This window comes from Lemur catta, chromosome 12 (genome assembly GCF_020740605.2).
Source record: "Lemur catta isolate mLemCat1 chromosome 12, mLemCat1.pri, whole genome shotgun sequence".
Classification (NCBI taxonomy): Eukaryota; Metazoa; Chordata; class Mammalia; order Primates; family Lemuridae; genus Lemur; species Lemur catta.
In genome coordinates this window covers 51,828,678-51,847,508 of record NC_059139.1, presented here as the reverse complement: position 1 = coordinate 51,847,508, position 18,831 = coordinate 51,828,678, and the positions used below count along the sequence as shown (strand labels likewise).

The following is an 18,831-nucleotide window of genomic DNA, read 5'->3' as shown; positions in this document are numbered from 1 at the left end:
AGGAGCATATGCTGAAAGAATGTGGGCTCCAGAACTGGCAGCCAAGGTGGGACGGAGCTGGCCAGGATCATAGGTATGTAAAGGTCAGGCCAACACACATTTAGACCATAAAGTGCATATATGTCAAGGTAATGTACATTTGGGGATGAAAGTGAAGGACATCTCATATATGCCAGTTTCTCAGTAAAAAAGGACCCAGGGATAGTCATCATTTCTCCTTTGATAAATCCAGAATAACTCATAGAGAATGTTAAGAGAAAACACAATGATTGAGGTTTGGGCAAACAAGTGCATTTTTAAAAAAAGTTTCAGTCTCCGTAATATATAAAAAGTACTAAAAAATAGAAAAGAAAGGGAGCAAAAGCTGATAGAAAAATGGACAAAAGATACGAACAGAAAAGTCACAGAAAAAGATACAAATGGCCCTTAAACATATGGAAGGCTGCTCAACATTACTACAACTAAGAGAAATCCCAATTAAAACTGCACCACAAAACTGGAAAGCTTTTGATGTACCAACATCATTCTCGGGTATGACTCCTATGAAGGGAAATTTGGCAAAATGAAGTACACATCACTACCTAGGTCGTCTTCTTGCCAAAAAGTTTAATCTGGACTGAATCAAGCCTCCGGACCCAAATTCCAATTTATAGGAAATGCAGACAATAAAGGAGTAAGTCAACAGGCACCATCACAAACTCAGAATGTTAAACATTTTTTAAGAAAAATAGCCTGGACCCTAAAAGATGTTAATACTGTAAACTAGAAATGAACCAAATGCCTATCAACAGTGGAATGAACAAATAAATTGTTATATAGTCATACAATGGAATGATTCAATTACACATAACAGAATAGATTACTTTCACAAATATATTGTCCAATAAAAGAAACAGAAGAATTAATATTCTTCAGTTCCACTAACATAAAGTTCATAAACAGACAAAACTAATCTGCTGTTTGAAGCCAAGATAGTGGTTTCACTCAAGAGGATAGTGGCAAGAAGGAAACAGGGGCTGTTCAACTCGTGAAAATTCACAGAGTTGTAAACTTAGGATTTGTGTATATTTCTTTTCTTTCTTTTAAACTTTTTTATTGTGGCATAATGCATACAGTGAAGTGCATAAAGTGTAATATCTTAAAATACACAGTTAGATGGCTTTTTACATTTATGTGCACCCTGTAACCAGCACCCAGATCAAGATATAAAACATTTTCAGCACCCAGGAAGGTTCCATGATGCCTTCCCTTCCTAGTCTATACCAATCCTCCCCCTGCACACACATACATATGACTACTTTTCTGACTTTTATCACATTCAATTAGTTTTTTCTGTGCTGAACTTCATTGGACTTCTGTGTCCAATTATTTTGGTGTCTCACCTTTTTTATTCATCATAATGCCTGTCAGATTTGTCCTTATTGTTGTGTATGTCAATGGTTTTTAAAATTTGTTGTATATTAGTCCATTAGTCCAGTGAATATAGCACATTATGTTTATCTGTTCTTCTATTGGTGGATATTTGGTTTGTTTCCAGTTTGAATTATGAATAATTCCAATACATGGTTTTTGGTAGACATAGGCACTCGTTTCTCTTTGTTTATCAACCTGGGAGTGGACTTGCTGAGTCATTGGGTAGGCATATGTTTGGCTTTAGTAGATACTACCTAACAGTTTTCCAAAGTGGTTATACCAACGTTACACCTACCAGTAATATAGCAGAGCTCTAATATGTCCATAACTTCATCAACCCTTGGATTTGTCATCTTTTTAATTTTAGCCATTTTGATAGGTATGTAATTCATTGTGGTTTTAATTTGTATTAATGTTTCTCTTATGGCTAATGATATTGAACACATTTTCATATATTTATTAGCCATTTAGATATCTTTTCTTGTGAAGTGACTGTTAAGTGTTTTGTCAATTTTTTTTTAAAAAAAGACTTGGGTTGTCATTTTCTTATGGATTTGTAGGAGTTCTGTTTATATTCTGGATATCTGAGAACTTTGTCAAATATAAGCACGTTCTCAATCTGTGGCTATATTCTCAATCTGTGGCTTTCTTTATACTTTCTTAATTGTGTCTTCTGATGAACAGACTTCCTTGTATTAGCTTTGAAGAAGCAGGTGGCCGTGTTGGGCAACCCCACATAACAAGGATCTACCATGACCTCTAGAAGCTGAGAGTAGCTTTTAAGCCAGCAAGAAACTGAAGCCCTCAGTTTTATAGATGTAATGAACTAAATTATGTCAACATCCTGAGTGAGTGTAGAGGTGGCTCTATCCACAGATAAGCCTCAGATGAGACCACAGCCCTGGCCAACACTGTGTGCAGTCTTGTGAAACCCTAAGAACAGGAACTGGCTAAGCCATCACAGAAACTGTGTGATAATAAATATATGTTGTTTTAAGCTGCTAAATATGTGGTCATATTATTGTGCAGCAACAGAAAGCTAACACAAGACGTGATGGCTAATTTTATGAGTCAACTTGACTGAGCCACAGGGGCACCCAGATACTGTTTAAACATTATTAAGGGTGTTTCTGTGAGGATGTGTTTGGATGCGATTAACATTTAAATCAGTAGACTGAGTACACAAATTGTCCTCCCTAGTGTGAGTGGGCCTTATCAAATCAGCCAAAGGCCTAAATAGAACAAAAAGTCTGACCCTCCCCTGAGTAAGGGAAATTCTTCCTGCCTGACTGCCTTCAAACTGGGACACTGGCTTTTTTCCTTCCTTCAGACTCAAACTGAAACATCGGATCTTTCTGTCTTGAGCCTACTGGCCTTAGGACAGGAACTGCACCAATGGCTCTACAGATCTCAGGCCTTCAGACTCAGATTGGAAGTAAACCATTGGCCCTCCTGGGGCTCCAGCTTGCTACCTCACCCTGAATATCTCAGAACTTGCCAGACTCCATAATTGCACAAACCAATTCAAATCAATCAATGCTTTGGTTCTGTTTCTCTGGAGAACCCTATTACACAAGGATGTATAGATGTCATTGCAATGTTCTTTAAACTTTTCTATATGTTTCAAAATACTCAAAATAAAAATAGCAAAAAAGGGTCCAAAGTCAGCCAGTGTCAGAAGACAGTTCAAAGTATGCTCTTAAGAAGGTTCACTAGATTTCCTCCCACCCTTGTGCTCAACCTCCCTCCCTCCCTTCTTCAGCAAATCTACTTTATTAATATGAACTTTGAAGCACACAATAGACACTGTAGTTAAATATAAATAAAAAATCTACCCTCTTTTTTGTGCAGATTTATGCTCTATAAACATTAAGGTTTGGCCTTAACCTTTGTTCTGCAAATGTTTCAGAATTTTTTCTACTGCCACATTGCAAGATAAATGTCAGTTTAAATGCAGGCTTTTCTGTAAAACTCAACAGCTTCACAGATGGCCTCTAATTCATAGTCATAAAAGACAGGACTACATTTTTTTGGTTGAAAATAATTGCAAGAAGCTCTTCTTCAGTTCCCACCAGAACAAAATGCCACTCTTGATGCTGCGTGAGGTCAGATTAATAAATTCAGACACCATCTCCAGGAGTTATCAACCAAACTGAGAAAATTAAATAAAAGCAAGGTTTTACCTAGTATTAATACAACCACTTTTTCCCCCATAAATCTCAATAGTTATACATGGCCAAATAGCTGTTTTGCTCCAGTTTGCTTTCTGTGATGTGACTTGAATAATCCTACACAGAAAGTGCACAAGGTTAGCCAGAAGCAAATGATGAAGATATATTTCATATTTATTTTCTGAAAAATATACCTTAAGGAAACCTATAATCATCGACATTATCTATGTATGTATGTATGTATGTATTTTGAGACAGAGTCTCACTCTGTCACCCGGGCTACAGTGGCATCACCGTAGCTCACTGTAGCCTCAAACTCCTGGGCTTAAGCAATCATCCTGCCTCAGCCTCCTGAGTAGCTGGGACTACAGGTGTGTGCCAACATGCCTGGCTAATTTTTCTGTTTTTTGTGGAGATGGGGATCTCACTCTTGCTCAGGCTAGTCTCAAACTCCTGGCCTCAAGTGATCCTCCCGCCTCAGATCCCAAAGTGACATTGTATTTTTAAGGAGGTTTAAGGAAGCCTGTGCATTAGAATCACCCAGGGAACTTAAATAATATGGGTGCCTAAGTTCCTATCCCACCCATTCCAGAGAGTCCAATTTTGGTCTGGGGTGTGGCCCCAGCATTAGAATTTTTAAGTTTCTCTGGTGATTCTAATGTGCAACAGAGGTTTAAGAATTACTGTAGTAAAGGCTCGATACATATTAGTTGAGTGAATGAATGAATGCTATACAAATACTTAGATTACATTCAGAAGCTAATTTGAACAGTTTAGTATGAATCAACTTGGAAAGTAAGAAGCACTTGTACTCTATGATCTAAGTTGTTCATGCTATATCAAAATGTGTAAACTTGGGAAAAAATAGGGTCAAAGATGAAGAAAAGTCTCAAAATGTTTTCAAATTATGAATAGCCGTGGCAACAAGGAGAGTCTGAAAAGACAGGACCTGAGAACTTGAGAACTTGAGATACGCCTTCATGTATCTCAAGGGCAGAACCGAGGTTACAGATAACAGCCAAAGTAAGCTAGATTTTGGCATAATATAAGACTTTCCTGAAAAGCAATGTTGTATGGCAATAGACTGAGTTACCTTGAAAGTGTCACTGTAGGAATTCAGACATTGGCTTTTCAACCTCTAAGCTAGGTTGCTACAGAGAAAACCCTGCACAAGATGCTATTTTAAGCATATATGTTCTTTTTTGGCCATCCAATATCCCTTTGCTATTTTGCTAGTAGCAACCTCCCAATTTTCTCTAAAGGCTTACTCTTCTCCAACTCTCAGGCAGTTGTGGTGGAGCTGACTTCCTGTCTAGCTCTAGGGGAAGAATGTTGATCACTCCCAACCAACTGGAAAACTGTGGTCTCCCTTACAGTGCCTGGTTCAAGAATGAGCAAATGACCCAAGTTGAGCCAATTTCAAAGCCAATGAGATTAAACTCTGGGATTTTTGCTTAAATTTTAAAGACTGTTTCTTTTACTAGATTTAAAGTTGTGAGAATGTGATACAGAAAATATATGAACTCAGGATAATGAAGAGAAGGGAATTTCAAAATGATCTTATTAATAGCCCTAGAGAGATTAAATATATCTATGAAACAAGAGGCTACAGAAAAAATATTCAGATACACAGAAAGAGTTATTGGAAATTTAAAAATATGATGTTAGTAATAAAAAATCATTTGTGAAGTTGAAAAATAAATTTGAGAAAATCTTACCAAAAGGAAAACAAAAAGATATAGATGAATAATAAGAGAGATCATACACACACACACAATTAATCCAAGAGGACTAACGTGCGAACAGTAGGAGACCCACAGAAATAGAACAGAAAAAATGGAAGCAAGTAAATTATCAAAAAAACAATACAAGAAAAATGCCTAAAATTGAAAAATAGGAATGTTTATACTAAAAGGTCCTACCACTGAAAGCAAACTAAAAATGAATTTAAAAGACACATTATCATTGTCTCTAAAGGTAAATTCTTATTATTCTAGGGCTTAGAAGAAAATAAAAAATCAAAATGTAGTAGTAAAGAAGGCTCTTGCCCATCCTCTAACATGCAAATACCTGCAGTGTCCTGTCTTCATAATACATATTACTCTGCAACCATTAGAGGCTAAAAAAAAAAATCATAAAAATGTTAAAAGATATTGATGTTTTAAGGAATTCTATACTGGCTTCTTTCATAATTATGGCAACCAAAATTCCCTGGTTTAGACAGGCCTAGAAGACAAAGTAGGTGACTAGAGAGAGGAAACTAGGAAAACAGCCTCCCTTATAATTCTGCCTAGTGGGTGGCGAAGGCCAACTGTCTTAGTCTGTTTTGTGCTGCTATAACAGACTATTTGAGACTGGGTATTTATGAAGAACAGAAATTTATTTCCCACAGTTCTGGAGGCTGGAAAGTCCAAGATCAAGGCACCAGCATTTGGTCTGGTGAAGGTCTTCTTGCTGCGTTCTCTTGTGGCAGAAGGACCAGCTCACTGACAAGCCCTCTTTTATAAAGGTCTAATCCTATTAACAAGGAAGGAGCCCCCATGACCTAAGCACCTCTTAAAGGTCCTGCCTCTTAACACTATCACATTGGCAACATCTGAATTTTGGAGGGGACACCATCTGGCTACTATATAATCCTGGAATAAGACTAGTAAATTTCTCAAGATGTCTTCCTAAAGCTCCAAAATTCCCTTGATAACATGCAAAATTTTACCGATGCATTAAAAAAAATCTATCAAATGGCCAACCATAACAACTGCAAAATTAAAATAAGTTTTGACAGTATGTTTCTATTGATGATGCTTTTATTCCCTCAAAAGTGTTCTTAACATTGTTACATTAGTTTTGCAATTAAAAAATTAAGTTCCAGGCCACCAAGGTGGCTCTTGCCTATAATCCTAGCACTTTGGAAGGCCTTTAAAGTGGGAAGATCACTTGAGGCCAGGAGTGCAAGACCACCCTAAGCAACATAGCAAGACCCCCATCTCTACAAAAAATAAAAAAGTTAGCTGGGCTTAGTAGGATGCACCTGTAGTCCCAGCTACTCGTGAGGCTGAGGCAGGAGGAGTTTGAGGTCACAATGAAGCCATGACCTCACCACTGCACTCTAGCCCGAGCAACAGAGTGAGACTCTGTCTAAAAAAAAAAAAAATTTACTTCCAATAGCTTCCTGCTCCTCACCTTCTCAGTAGGCTCCTGGGAATCCTTGCCTCCTCCCCACTGGTATGTCTCAAGATGAGTTTGACAAAGCTGCTGAGAATTTTAAGCGCTTCAAGACCAAGCCCGCAGATGATGAGATGCTGTTCATCTACAGCTGCTACAAACAAATGACTGCGGGTGACATAAATACAGAATGACCTAGGATTTTGTACCTCAAAGGCAAAGCCAAGTGGAGTGCCTGGAATGAGCTGAAAGGGACTGCCAAGGAAGGTGCCACTGAAGCTTACTCCAACACAATAGAACTAAAGAAAAAGTATGGAATATAAGAGACTGGATTTGGTTGCCAACCATGCAATTAACCTAAATTGATACAATGTTTATGTTTTTTCTAATACTGTGGATGATGTGAAATAGTGAAAACCAGTTAACCCTGTTCTTCAAGACTGTTCAGGATACAACTCTAACAGATTAAGGACTAACATAACTACTGACCTTCCCCGAGTAATTTTTATCAGAGATCAATTAAAAGTATATTTGTTACTTCAAAACAAAAATTAAATTTCTTTCTTTTTCCTTTAAAATAATTGGCCTCAAGTACAAAATGGTAACTTGAATTTATCTTGCTTACTCTCATGACATGTTCCAAGATGATTTTGTGAAGACCTAAGTGTTCCATTTAGTATTAGAAAGAAGTAAAATGTTAAGGGATGTTTAAGCTCTGTAAAGTTGAACAGAATAGCAGTTGAATGACAGGATATAATTACAGATCACTAAGGATATGGTACAAAGTGTACCAATCCCACCTCTTCATACTTAGCTGAGAACAGAGTGCTTTGGTGAGATACGAGATTAATAAAATATCCAAAGAAATAATAATTCTGGAAGAACCAAATCTTCCTGGTTAAAGTGATCAGAGGTGGAAGAATTATTACTAAAATTTAATAAAATCTCTACGAACCATAATGGACTAGAATCTGTACTACTTATGTGTCATTTAATTGAAATCTGCCTTTTACTTTTACTTTGTCGTTTCCCAGGAATATTTGTTCAAATACTCCAACTAAACGCACAAGTCTTCTATGAGCAAATACCATATCTTACATATCTCTCTATCTTAGGTTAAGTTTCCCTTAAAGCAGAAGCTAGACCAAGTGGGGACAGGCAGTTTGTTTGGGATGCAACCCTAGGAAGCAGGAATTAGGAAGAGGTGAGAGTAAAACAGGAGAGGAGAAGAAAGGCTTTGAAGGCTATGTTCTCAGCTTGCTAGTACAGGTCACAGGCCTGTCTGAAATCAGAGGTGGTCCACAGGGCTGTGACATGAGGCACCGAGAGCATGTGTTACACTCACAGACCTAGAATCTTGCCTTACACTCAAATGATTCTCTTTTTTTTTTTTTTTTTTTTTGGAGACAGAGTCTCACTCTGTTGCCCCGGCTAGAGTGAATGCCGTGGCGTCAGCCCAGCTCACAGCAACCTCAGACTCCTGGGCTTAAGCGATCCTACTGCCTCAGCCTCCCGAGTAGCTGGGACTACAGGCATGTGCCACCATGCCCGGCTAATGTTTTCTATATATATTTTTAGTTGGCCAGATAATTTGTTTCTATTTTTAGTAGAGACGGGGTCTTGCTGTTGCTCAGGCTGGTCTCGAACTCCTGACCTCGAGCGATCCACCCGCCTCGGCCTCCGAGAGTGCTAGGATTACAGGCGTGAGCCACCGCGCCCGGCCTCAAATGATTCTCAGTGAAAGCTTTCTGAGTCGTGTAATCCACCCCAGTGGCACGCCAAGGCTTCCTGCTCCAGTCAGGGACGGCGTCAAGGATGAGCTGAGGAGGAGTTGCACTCTTCCTCTCACGCCTGCATTCCAGGTCCTCATTTCATTTTGTCTGGTCCATGTGTCCTCATAGCAAGCAATAGAAGCCTTCTCATGCTAGCTGAAGCTAAGCGGTATTATGAGGTTGTGGGTATCTCAGGCATCCCAAAATGAGCCTGAAGCTGAGTCTGGATTCAGAAATCTGAAGGTGGCCCTTTCTCTGCATGCTGCTGCTGCTTCGCCGCAAGTTTTACAGTGAGCTGTCATACCGAGGATTTTAGGGATGAGAACTGGACAGAGGAGGCTGAGTTGCTGCTTATAGATACCCCAGAGGGCCAGTTGCATCCTGTCTAATAACCCCTCCTTCCTGCCTGAGCCACTTTGAGTTGGGTTTCTGTCACTAGCCTCTCATTCTTGCTCAGGCTGGTTCTCGAACTCCTGACCTCAAGCGATCCTCCCACCTTGGCCTCCCAAAGTGGTAGGATTACAGGCATGAGTGACTGCACCTGGCCCATCACCTAAATACTACTTCAATACAGATTATAATAATTTGTTCTTTTCATCACACTATAATGTAAAAACACTCACCAGATATTTTCAAAGTTTTAATATTGTATTTTAATATTGTATAGTAATCACTTAGTTTTCTTTCTTCCTTCTATGTGTTTGTTAAGTAGGAGCTACAACCTCAGCCCTATAGGAACAGTTCCTGTTGGAACTCTGCTTTTTCCAGGAATAAAATGCTGAACATTTCCCACTAAGGCCTGTCTCCATTTGGCCTGGATTTTTTCTTGTCTTCTTTGTCCTGTGACGCCCCCATTCCCTGCATAGTCCTCAGGGCTGGTTTCCCTGCAGGTCCTTCGCTCATCCAGCAGTGTAACTGTAAAAAATAAGATCTCCACTGGGCATAAATCAAATGGAGAAACAACACCCAACTCTAAATGGCAATAGCACGCAGAAGAGATGAGTTATCCTGAGGCATAGCAGTGCTTTCAACATAGCCCATCTGTCAATAACATAGCATCAAAGTGATGGTGATGCCTGAGAAAGCAGTTTTATTTTAAAATCTCATTTTTAAGTCTAAATGAGTCAAATTCCCTCCTTCCAAATGATTTTTTTCAGTTCTCTTGAGTGGTCCATATAACTAATGTCTGACCCCCTGAACTAAAGGGGTCTTGCCCATCCTCTAACATGGAAATACATGCAATGTCTTGTCTTCATGATACATATTACTCTGCAACCATTAGAAGCTAAAAAAAAATCATAAAAATGTTAAAAGATATTGATGTTTTAAGGAATTCTATACTGGCTTCTTTCATAATTATGGCAACCAAAATTCCCTGGTTTAAACAGGCCTAGAAGACAAAGTAGGTGACTATAGAGAGGGAACTAGGAAAATAGCCTCCCTTATAATTCTGCCTAGTGGGTGGCGAAGGCCAACTGTCTTAGTCTGTTTTGTGCTGCTATAACAATATTTGAGACTGGGTATTTATGAAGAACAGAAATTTATTTCCCACTGACTGGGGACACGTCCAGTTGCAACTCAATTCTACTAGGCACGTCAACCCACAGCCCAAAGGAAGAGAGGACCTAAGTTCCAGAGGTTACAGCTGGATTCATGAGAGTTTTAGAAAGGTAAGAAGTTTCTACAAAGTTAAAAAAAAAAAAAAAAGGAAGGAGGAGTGGGGTGTTGAAGTCTTAGGCTCCTTATCTATACAGCCATGGGGACAAGAGGAGAAGCTTAGGTTTGGCGCTGTCTCTGAGACTGTCCTCGTCCTACCCGGGCCTGCTGTGCAGCAGCATATCACACCGGCCCAGACTTCCTGTGCGGCCGTGCTCTGACCTCAGCACCTGGTTCTGTGACCACCTTGGCCTCTAAACCAAATGGACACTTTGTGGCCTCAGTTCTGTCAACCAGATACCTGTCTTTACCACTCCCCTTCCCTACCCTGCCTTTCTTCCCTGCCAAATACCACCGTTCCCCAGGAGTGGTGTCTGATTATAATCCCTGCTCTTTCACTAATTGGCTGTGCAATTTGGGGTTAATCAGTCAGCCATTCAGAACCTCAATTTTCTTATTGTAAAATGAGGTGTTTAGATGAAGTAGTTTCAAAGATCTCTTTGAATTCTAGAATACCACTGCCTCTCTGTCAGGCTCCTGGAGACTGTGGCCTGTCCCTGATTAGTCCATTGTCCCTAGAAAGGGTGTGTAGCAATGAAGTGCATTGAACAAATATGTCACAGCACAACATTCTTTGTAAAATATATGCTTTCCTGTTAGTTGGACCCTTAAAGTAACTGCAATTTTTAAATTAATTCTTTCTAGTCTAGAATTGGACCAGGTATAGAATAAAGTTTTCTTCATACATAATACCATATATCTTATTCTCACATAGAGTATGAAGCATCCAGTGTTTTTGCAAATAATGAAACCAACAGTGGCTAACATATACAGAAAAGAAATTTATTGGAAGGACACTGGATGTCTCAAAAAGTTTCAGGAAAACTGGAGAATTAGCTTTGGAGACAGGAACTTGGGTACACATGGCACAGTCAGGATCTCACCTGAGGTTCAGTCAGCAAAGGATGTCAGCCCTAACATCATCAGCCCTGGACACTTTTCACTGTCCTCTGCAGTCTCAATTCCATCCAGCCACTCTGAATGGTCTCTGAGCATCTCTGGCCTTGGTATCACACCCAGAAGATCCAAAGTCCCAGGAAAGAGCATCTGATTGACAAAGCCTTGGTCAAATGTCCAAACATGGTTTCAAGGGATCTGGAGGAGGCCGGGCGCGGTGGCTCACGCCTGTAATCCTAGCACTCTGGGAGGCCGAGGCGGGAGGATCAGTTGAGGTCAGGAGTTCGAGACCAGCCTGAGCAAGATCGAGATCCCCGACTCTACTAAAAATAGAAAGAAATGATCTGGACAGCTAAAAATATATATAAAAAATTATCCGGGCATGGTGGTGCATGCCTGTAGTCCCAGCTACTCGGGAGACTGAGGCAGAAGGATCGCTTAAACCCAAGAGTTTGAGATTGCTGTGAGCTAGGCTGACGCCACGGCACTCACTCTAGCCTAGGCAACAGAGCGAGACTCTGTCTCAAAAAAAAAAAAAAAAAAGGATCTCTGGAGGGAGATTATTCATTTCTCTCCAGCTTCCGGAGTAGGAAGTAAGATCATGGACTTCACTCGTTTTTGGATTCATCAAAATAGAAGGAGTGTTTGGATGCTGGACAAATGAAAATGACAAATATTCACTGCATAGTTTTCTTGCTTATGATTATAAATTTAACACATCCTGGAGGCCTATATAAGAGGTTTTATTATGCTATGGACTAGTTTATGTCTGATCAATTATCCTAGTATTACTTTATCTCTTCATTAATTTACATGAATCAGTTGTTGCTCCAGTTAGTGAAAACATATTCATCAGTACACTGACTAATTTATTGGGCTAGCTTTTCATATGTACATGACTCCTCTGAATGAGAAAATGAGTATTAAAGAGTGAATAATGAATCACCGGAAAAAACCACATCTTCATTCTGAGCACAGGCTGTCATTGACTTTTTTTTTTTTTTTAGACAGGTCTCTCTGTTATCCAGGTTGGAATGCAGTGACACAATAGTAGCTCACTGTAACCTTGAACTCTTGGGCTCAAGCGATCTTCCCACCACATGTAGCTAATTTTTAAAATTTTTTTTTTGTGGAGAGGCGGTCTCACTACGTTGCCCAGGCTGGTCTAGAACTCCTGGTCTCAAGCAATCCTCCCACTTAGCCTCCTGAAGTGCTGAGATTACAAGCATGAGCCACCATGCGCAGCCCCCTTAGAACTTCAAGTTCCTCCCCATACCAGTCTGCACAGTAGTTCTGACTCCCAGCTCCACAGGAGGAAGTGGGTTATGCAGTTTGGGTACAAAGAATGCATTAATCATCATACAGGTTTGGATGCATGTAACAAAGACCCTCAAGCAACAACGTCTTAAATAAGATAGAAAAGTTTGTTTCTCTTAGTAATATGATATGATACTCTTCACTGATATGATACCAACTTGTCCTTCAGGTCTCACTGGAAATGTCACATCCTCTGAGAAGCCCTCCCTGATGCCATCTACACAAGGTAAGGTATTCCCACTCTGTTCTCTGAGCACCTTCTAGCTTCTCTATGAAAAAAAATCTTATTTTCTGTTATGGATTGTTTAATTTTTCCCCACATTACAATTAGCCACACAAGGATAGAGGCTGTGTTTACCTTGTTCCTCACTGTATCTCCAGAGGCCTGGCTCCCACCTGCACGTCACAGGCACTTAATTGGCTGAATGTTCTCATAGGTGGCAGAAATTGAATATTCCTGGTTTATCATACGCAGGGCTGTGGCCCAGAAGATTTTTTAAAGAGTAAATAGTATTAAAAAAAAATCCAGTGAGATAGTAACCATTAATGCCCCTAGTATAACTGAAGATTTGGAAGAGAGCAAGAACAAATATTTCCATCTGAAAGACCTTAGCTTACAGGGCAGGAGTCAGCAAACTTTTTCTGTAAAATGACAGATAGTAAGCATTTTAGGCTACACAATCACCATTGCAAACTATTCAACTCTTGGCAGTGTAAAAGCCACAATAGACAATGTGTAAACTAATGGGTGTGGCTGTGTTTCAATAAAACTTTATTTATGGACACTGAAATTTGAACTTTTATATAATTTTCATGTGTCATGAGATATTATTCTTCTTTTGATTTTTTTCAACCATTTAAAAATGTAAACACATTCTTAGCTCATGGGCTTTGCAAAAACAAGCAGTGAGCTGAACTTGGCCCATGGGCTATAGTTCGCTGATCCCTGTTAGAAAGCACATTTTTGGCAAAGAAGAATCTCCACCTTTGGTTTCTTTCTTTATTCCCTCTACACACTCAGTGCAATTTACATTCACAGGCACCTACTGTGTGCCTGGCACTGGGCCAGATGGCAAAAACAGCCAAGACCTGCTTTCTGCCTCCAATACCAGGTGCCATGGACCTAAATATCTGTACATATGGCTGGCAGTGACACGTGCCCTAGGGAACCCACAAACTGCAGTTGCAGCCCGTAGTTGAGGGGATGGGGAAACACTTCATGACAAGGCAGCACCTGAGAGGCGTGAAGTGAGTCAAGTGCCCAGTGGAATCTGCAGCATCCAGGCTGGCTGTGGCCCAAGATGCATCCCACGGAGGGCCGCGGGAAGCACGGGAAGGCCTGGGCGGGCCGTGCCAGGGTCCTCAGGGCAGCAGAGATCACGGTCTTGTGGCCAGCCCAGGACCAATGGGGACAATTCACCCGAACTCCCAACAATGTATCAGTTCTTTGTTCTAACTTTCACAACAGTAAAAAGTGGTTTCTGAAGCTATTTGAATCTTATTCTGTTATTAGTGTACCAAACAATCCACCTGGCATACTCTGTGGGAAACATGCATTGGAAAGCAGGGAAAGTGCCATCGGTGCACTGCAGCAAAGGGAGTTGTGTTCTCTCGGGGACCATGGTTTACAAAAGGAGCCATTGTATGGAAGCAAGAATAAAATGATACTTTCAAAGATTCATTAGATTTTGGGAAAACTCTGAACTCCTCTCAATCACACGATGCCCAACCTTGATCCATATTAAATAAGAAACCCTCATTGTATGCTTCAGGGGAAAATTACTCAATATTGTGTTGCTTCTTTTCTTTTGGCTTTGGTTAGAAATCATGAATAGGAAAATAATAAATCACTCATCCCAACATAAAATATAGGAGGCAGGAAAAATCAAATCATGTTGCCAGAATGAAAACTGAATTTTCGTTCAGTTGGTTGCAAAATATCACGTTGCTCACCCAACCAAAAATTCAGGATGACTCTCTTTGAGTGCCTCGGATTAAAAGATACCATCTTAGGACAGAGGATGCTCAGGAAACGGAAGTGAAATTAATCTGCCTTCGGGGATCACCTCCCGCACGCTGACACACACACTGTGTGAGGGGAGATGAGCAGTCCAGTTGCAGGCAGCCCGTGAGCTGTGCCGGTGGGTGCTCAGGCAGAGCAGGCAGCTCTCCTTCCACTCGGGCATTCGCCCTGCTGCTCCTCTCTGCCGGCCTCATCCATCCCTCCTCTCCTTGCCCGGGTCATAGATTAGTAGGTAAGAGACTCCCGTGCAGGCTGAGTGCCCATCAGTAATGAATCCGAACAAACCACCTTGGTGCAGGATCAAAACTTCAAATTAATTAATTTATTTTACTTGTATTTCTTGAATAAATATTACATTTATATAGTTCAAATTTCAACACTTATAAATAGATATGGAGTAAAAACAAAACAAGACTCCTTCCGGCCACTGTCCACCAGGCATTCAGTTCCCCTGTCTATAGGTAGCCTATGTTGTTATGTTTCCTAAATATCCTTTTAGAAACATACACATATACATATTTTAAGCAAAATTTTAAAACACACTTTTAAATTATGAAACTAATTGGATTGGTTGAGGTAAAAGGCTAGAATGAAGAGTTCCAAAATGCAAAACTCAAGTAAAATAGACATTTTTTTCCTTTCTCATGTAACAGTCCAGAATAGGTGTTCCAGGTTGGTGGGTGGCTTTGAACTATGCTCCCGCCCCAGGGGAGACAGCCTGGCACCATGACTGTGGCCTAAGACTCAAGGGGTGGACATCACAAATTTATATTTTGTTGCTATCTGAGAACCTCCCAAAGGCTATGATGAAGCTTCTCTTTCCTCCTGTCAGTATAGGACATGGTGGGACCGAGGTGCAGAGGCAGCTGGGGTTTTTGGAAAACTGAGCACATCCCAGGTTAAGGCTCGTGGATTTTCAGCATGGACTCTCACGTGGAGGCGTTAACCCTCACTTCTGATCTTTCTAACACATCAGCAGCATATTTTTCTTTGCCATAACAGGGAAGCAATTATCTCCCAAAGATGAATCAGAAAACTGCTGGCAGCTTGGAAACAGCAGCCCATCCCCACTCTGAGCTGTTAAGGTTTAGAAAATGTTGGGGAAAGGTTCATCCAAAACATCAGAGCAGCGAGGAGAAAGGGGGAGACGTGAAGAAACAAAGGGGAAGAAACCAGGAGGAAGAAAATTCTGACTGTAAGCAGTAAAACGCGCTCTCTGTTGCTCAGTGTGACTAGCTGTGTTTGCCGTTTCCCTGCAACCTTTCCTGTCCTAAAGAGAACCCCCTCCAGAAAGATAATATTCACTGTGTTTGAATCTTTTCTTAAATGAAAAAGGCCTTGAAAAATGTATTTGCATCTCAAGAGCTGAAGCAAAATATTTTCCTGTCTTTGAAAGATGAAAAGATCAGGGGCCACGGCCAGCTGAAGGGGGAGAGAGGGATGCTGTCGCCACGAGAGCAGGAACGGCCATGTGGGCCCCGCTGCTCTGGGACACACCCCCTAAGATTTGCAAAAACTGCCTCTGAGCCTTCTGCTTTTTACTTTTATATTTTTTTGTTTTTTTGCTTGTGTGTATCTTTTTTGTTTTTTTGTTTTTGAGACAGAGTCTCACTTTGTTGCCCAGGCTAAAGTGCCATGGCATCAGCCCAGCTCACAGCAACCTCAGACTCCTGGGCTCAAGCGATCCTTCTGCCTCAGCCTCCCGAGTAGCTGGGACTACAGGCATGTGCCACCATGCCCAGCTAATTTTTCTATTTTTAGTTGTTTGGCTAATTTCTTTCTATTTTTAGTAGAGACGGGGTTTCACTCTTGCTCAGGCTGGTCTCAAACTCCTGACCTCAAGCAATCCTCCCGCCTCGGCCTCCCAGAGTGCTAGGATTACAGGCGTGAGCCACCATGCCCGGCCTTCTAATCCTTCTTTAGAGGTTATCTACTTCAGGTTTTTCGTATCTGCTTTTAATTTTGAAATTTCAAGAGGCTTTTCTTGTTTCCTGATTTCTTTTTTATAATATTCTGTTCTTATTTTATGGTTGAAATATTGCATCTATTATATTAATGATGGTTTTTGGTGTTTTCTTCTCCCTGCATTGTCTGTTTCCTTCAAAATTTGCTCTTTCTGTTTGTTTATTTGTTTGGTGCACTTATCTTGTTCCTAATCTTAGGGGGAAAGCTTTCAGCCTTCTATCCTTAAGTATTATGTCCACTGTGGGTAAAACAGAGTTTTAACCAGTTCTTATTTTAATTCCCTTTTCACTCCCAATTCTAAGGTAACTAATGCTACCAATTTCTGAGTATTTTAGGGTTTCTGGATTGTCGGTGGGTGGTTTTAAGATGTCTTCCTTGTAAGCTTAGGATTCTATCTTCTTTAATAAAATATTGATGATGTGGACTATGATGGTGATAACCATGGAATTTTAAATTCATGATGGCAGACTAACCACACATCTCTCTGTCTTGAGATCTGAATTAAATTGTGAGTAAATGAACTGTAGTATAAACCACAATTGTGAAGAGAACTGGGGTGATTTCATCAGTAGACAGAAATTTCAGCATATTTCTAGAACACAGAAAATAGATGGAGGGGTTCTGATGAAGATGTTTATCAAGCACATGCATCTACTTTTACTTCTTCCTAAAACATATTTTTAATGGCATAAAACTATGAGGACAGGGAGTCCCGCATTCCAGATAAGCTCACTTTATCACCCATGAGGTAGGATATATCCAGTTTGGCCTGAACACCTTGGGTCAGTGAATCTACACACCAGGGAGGTGGGACAGCACACAGGACAGTGGGAAGAGCTGTAAGGCTCTTTTCACCCCTGGTTCCACTCCTGAGCCTCCTTAAGAGAGTCAAAGCGCCTCTTGGAGCCCTGGTAGTCTCATTGGTAAAATGGGGATAAAAATATCTGTGCTATCTCCTTGAAGGGTGTGGCTGCTAGACTAATATGAGACCAGAAGTGAGTATAATCTAGATATTCTTTGAAGGTTAAAGTCATCTCTTCCTTTAATGATGGCAAGGACACCCCTGCCCAGATTAGGAAGACACAGACTTTGTAGTGTCATGCTGCCCCCACCTTACCTATTCTACTGTGGGAAGTCAGTCTCCACAATTACACCATCAACCCTGGACAGATTCGTCCTGAGTGCTGGAGGATGGAAAGGGTTATGGCACAGGTTGGGGACACTGTCCACTGACCACAGGGCCTTGTTCACAGTGCGAAATGTGATGTGATGTGTCCACCACTATTTTCTTGCTGTTACCACCCTCCGTGAAGGAGAATGTGTCTTCCCTGATGTTTAACTCAGCACAGGTGCCCCTGGCACAAATCAAACCAGATTCTCATTCTCTATATGAAAGCCCCTTGCCCCAGACATGTGGTGGCCAGAAGTGGTGTTCTTTCATCGGCCCCCCTCTCCTGCCCACCAGTCCTGGCACAGCACCCAGGTCAACAGGGAAAATGCTCTAGGTAAATTGTATCTTGAGGTTCCATTGTCCTTTCTGTGGACGTGGAATGTGTCCAATACCCTGCTGATAGGTGTGGTGGGCTAAATAATGGACTGCCAAAGAGGTTCACGTCCTAATCCCTGGAACCTATGAATATATTATTCTACATGGCAAAAGGAATTTTGCAGATGTGATTAAAGGACAGATCTTGAGATGGAAGATTGTCCTAGATTATCCAAGTGGGTCCAGTGCAATCACAAAGCTCCTAATAAATGTGAGGCAGGGCCAGGCACAGTGGCTCATGCCTGTAATCCTAGCACTCTGGCACTTTGGGAGGCCAAGGCAGGAGGATTGCTTGAGGCCAGAAGTTCCAGACCACCCTGAGCAAGAGTGAGAACCCATCTCCACAAAAAATAGAAAAATTAACCAGCTGTGGTGGCACACACCTGTAGTCCCAGGTACTCGGGAGGCTGAGGCAGGAGGATCATTTGAGCCCAGGAGTTGTAGGTTGCAGTGAGCTATGATGATGCCACTGCACTTTAGCTGGGGGGACAGAGCAATACCCTGTCTTAAAAAAAAAAAAAAAAAAGTGAGGCAGGAGAGTCAGAGGGAGAAAAAGACGTGACAACAGAAACAGAGTTGAGTGACTTGAGGGGTAGGATATTTGAAGATGGAGGAAGGGGCCACCAGCCCAGGAATGCAGGCAGCCTCTAAAAGCTAGAAAGATGAGGAAACAGATTCTCCCCTAGAGCCTCCAGAAGTAATGCAGACCTGTGGACACTTTGATTTTAGCCACATAAAACCCACTTTGGACTTCTGATGTCCAGAACCGTGAGAGAATAAATTTGTATTGTTTTAAGCCACTAAATTTGTGGCGATGTTTGTCGTAACAAGCAGTAATAGAGAACTAAT

At 41.0% G+C, this 18,831-nt stretch overlaps 1 protein-coding gene and 1 pseudogene across 3 annotated transcripts in view; both read left to right on the top strand.

Moving 5' to 3' along the window:
* The window catches only part of DHFR (dihydrofolate reductase), a 49,162-nt gene extending 33,515 nt beyond the window's left edge, over positions 1-15,647 (top strand). The window contains exons 6-7 of one of the 3 annotated variants that reach the window (XM_045566474.1): positions 12,618-12,674; positions 15,474-15,647. In XM_045566474.1, the coding sequence (XP_045422430.1) occupies positions 12,618-12,645 (28 nt within the window). In that variant the 3' untranslated portion in view covers positions 12,646-12,674; positions 15,474-15,647. Of the gene's footprint in view, positions 1-12,617; positions 12,675-13,487; positions 13,876-15,473 lie in introns of those variants that run through there. The other 2 variants (XM_045566473.1, XM_045566475.1) reach the window with 2 other exon arrangements.
* LOC123648587 lies at positions 3-7,481 on the top strand (annotated as a pseudogene).
* Positions 15,648-18,831: the final 3,184 nt, after the last annotated feature.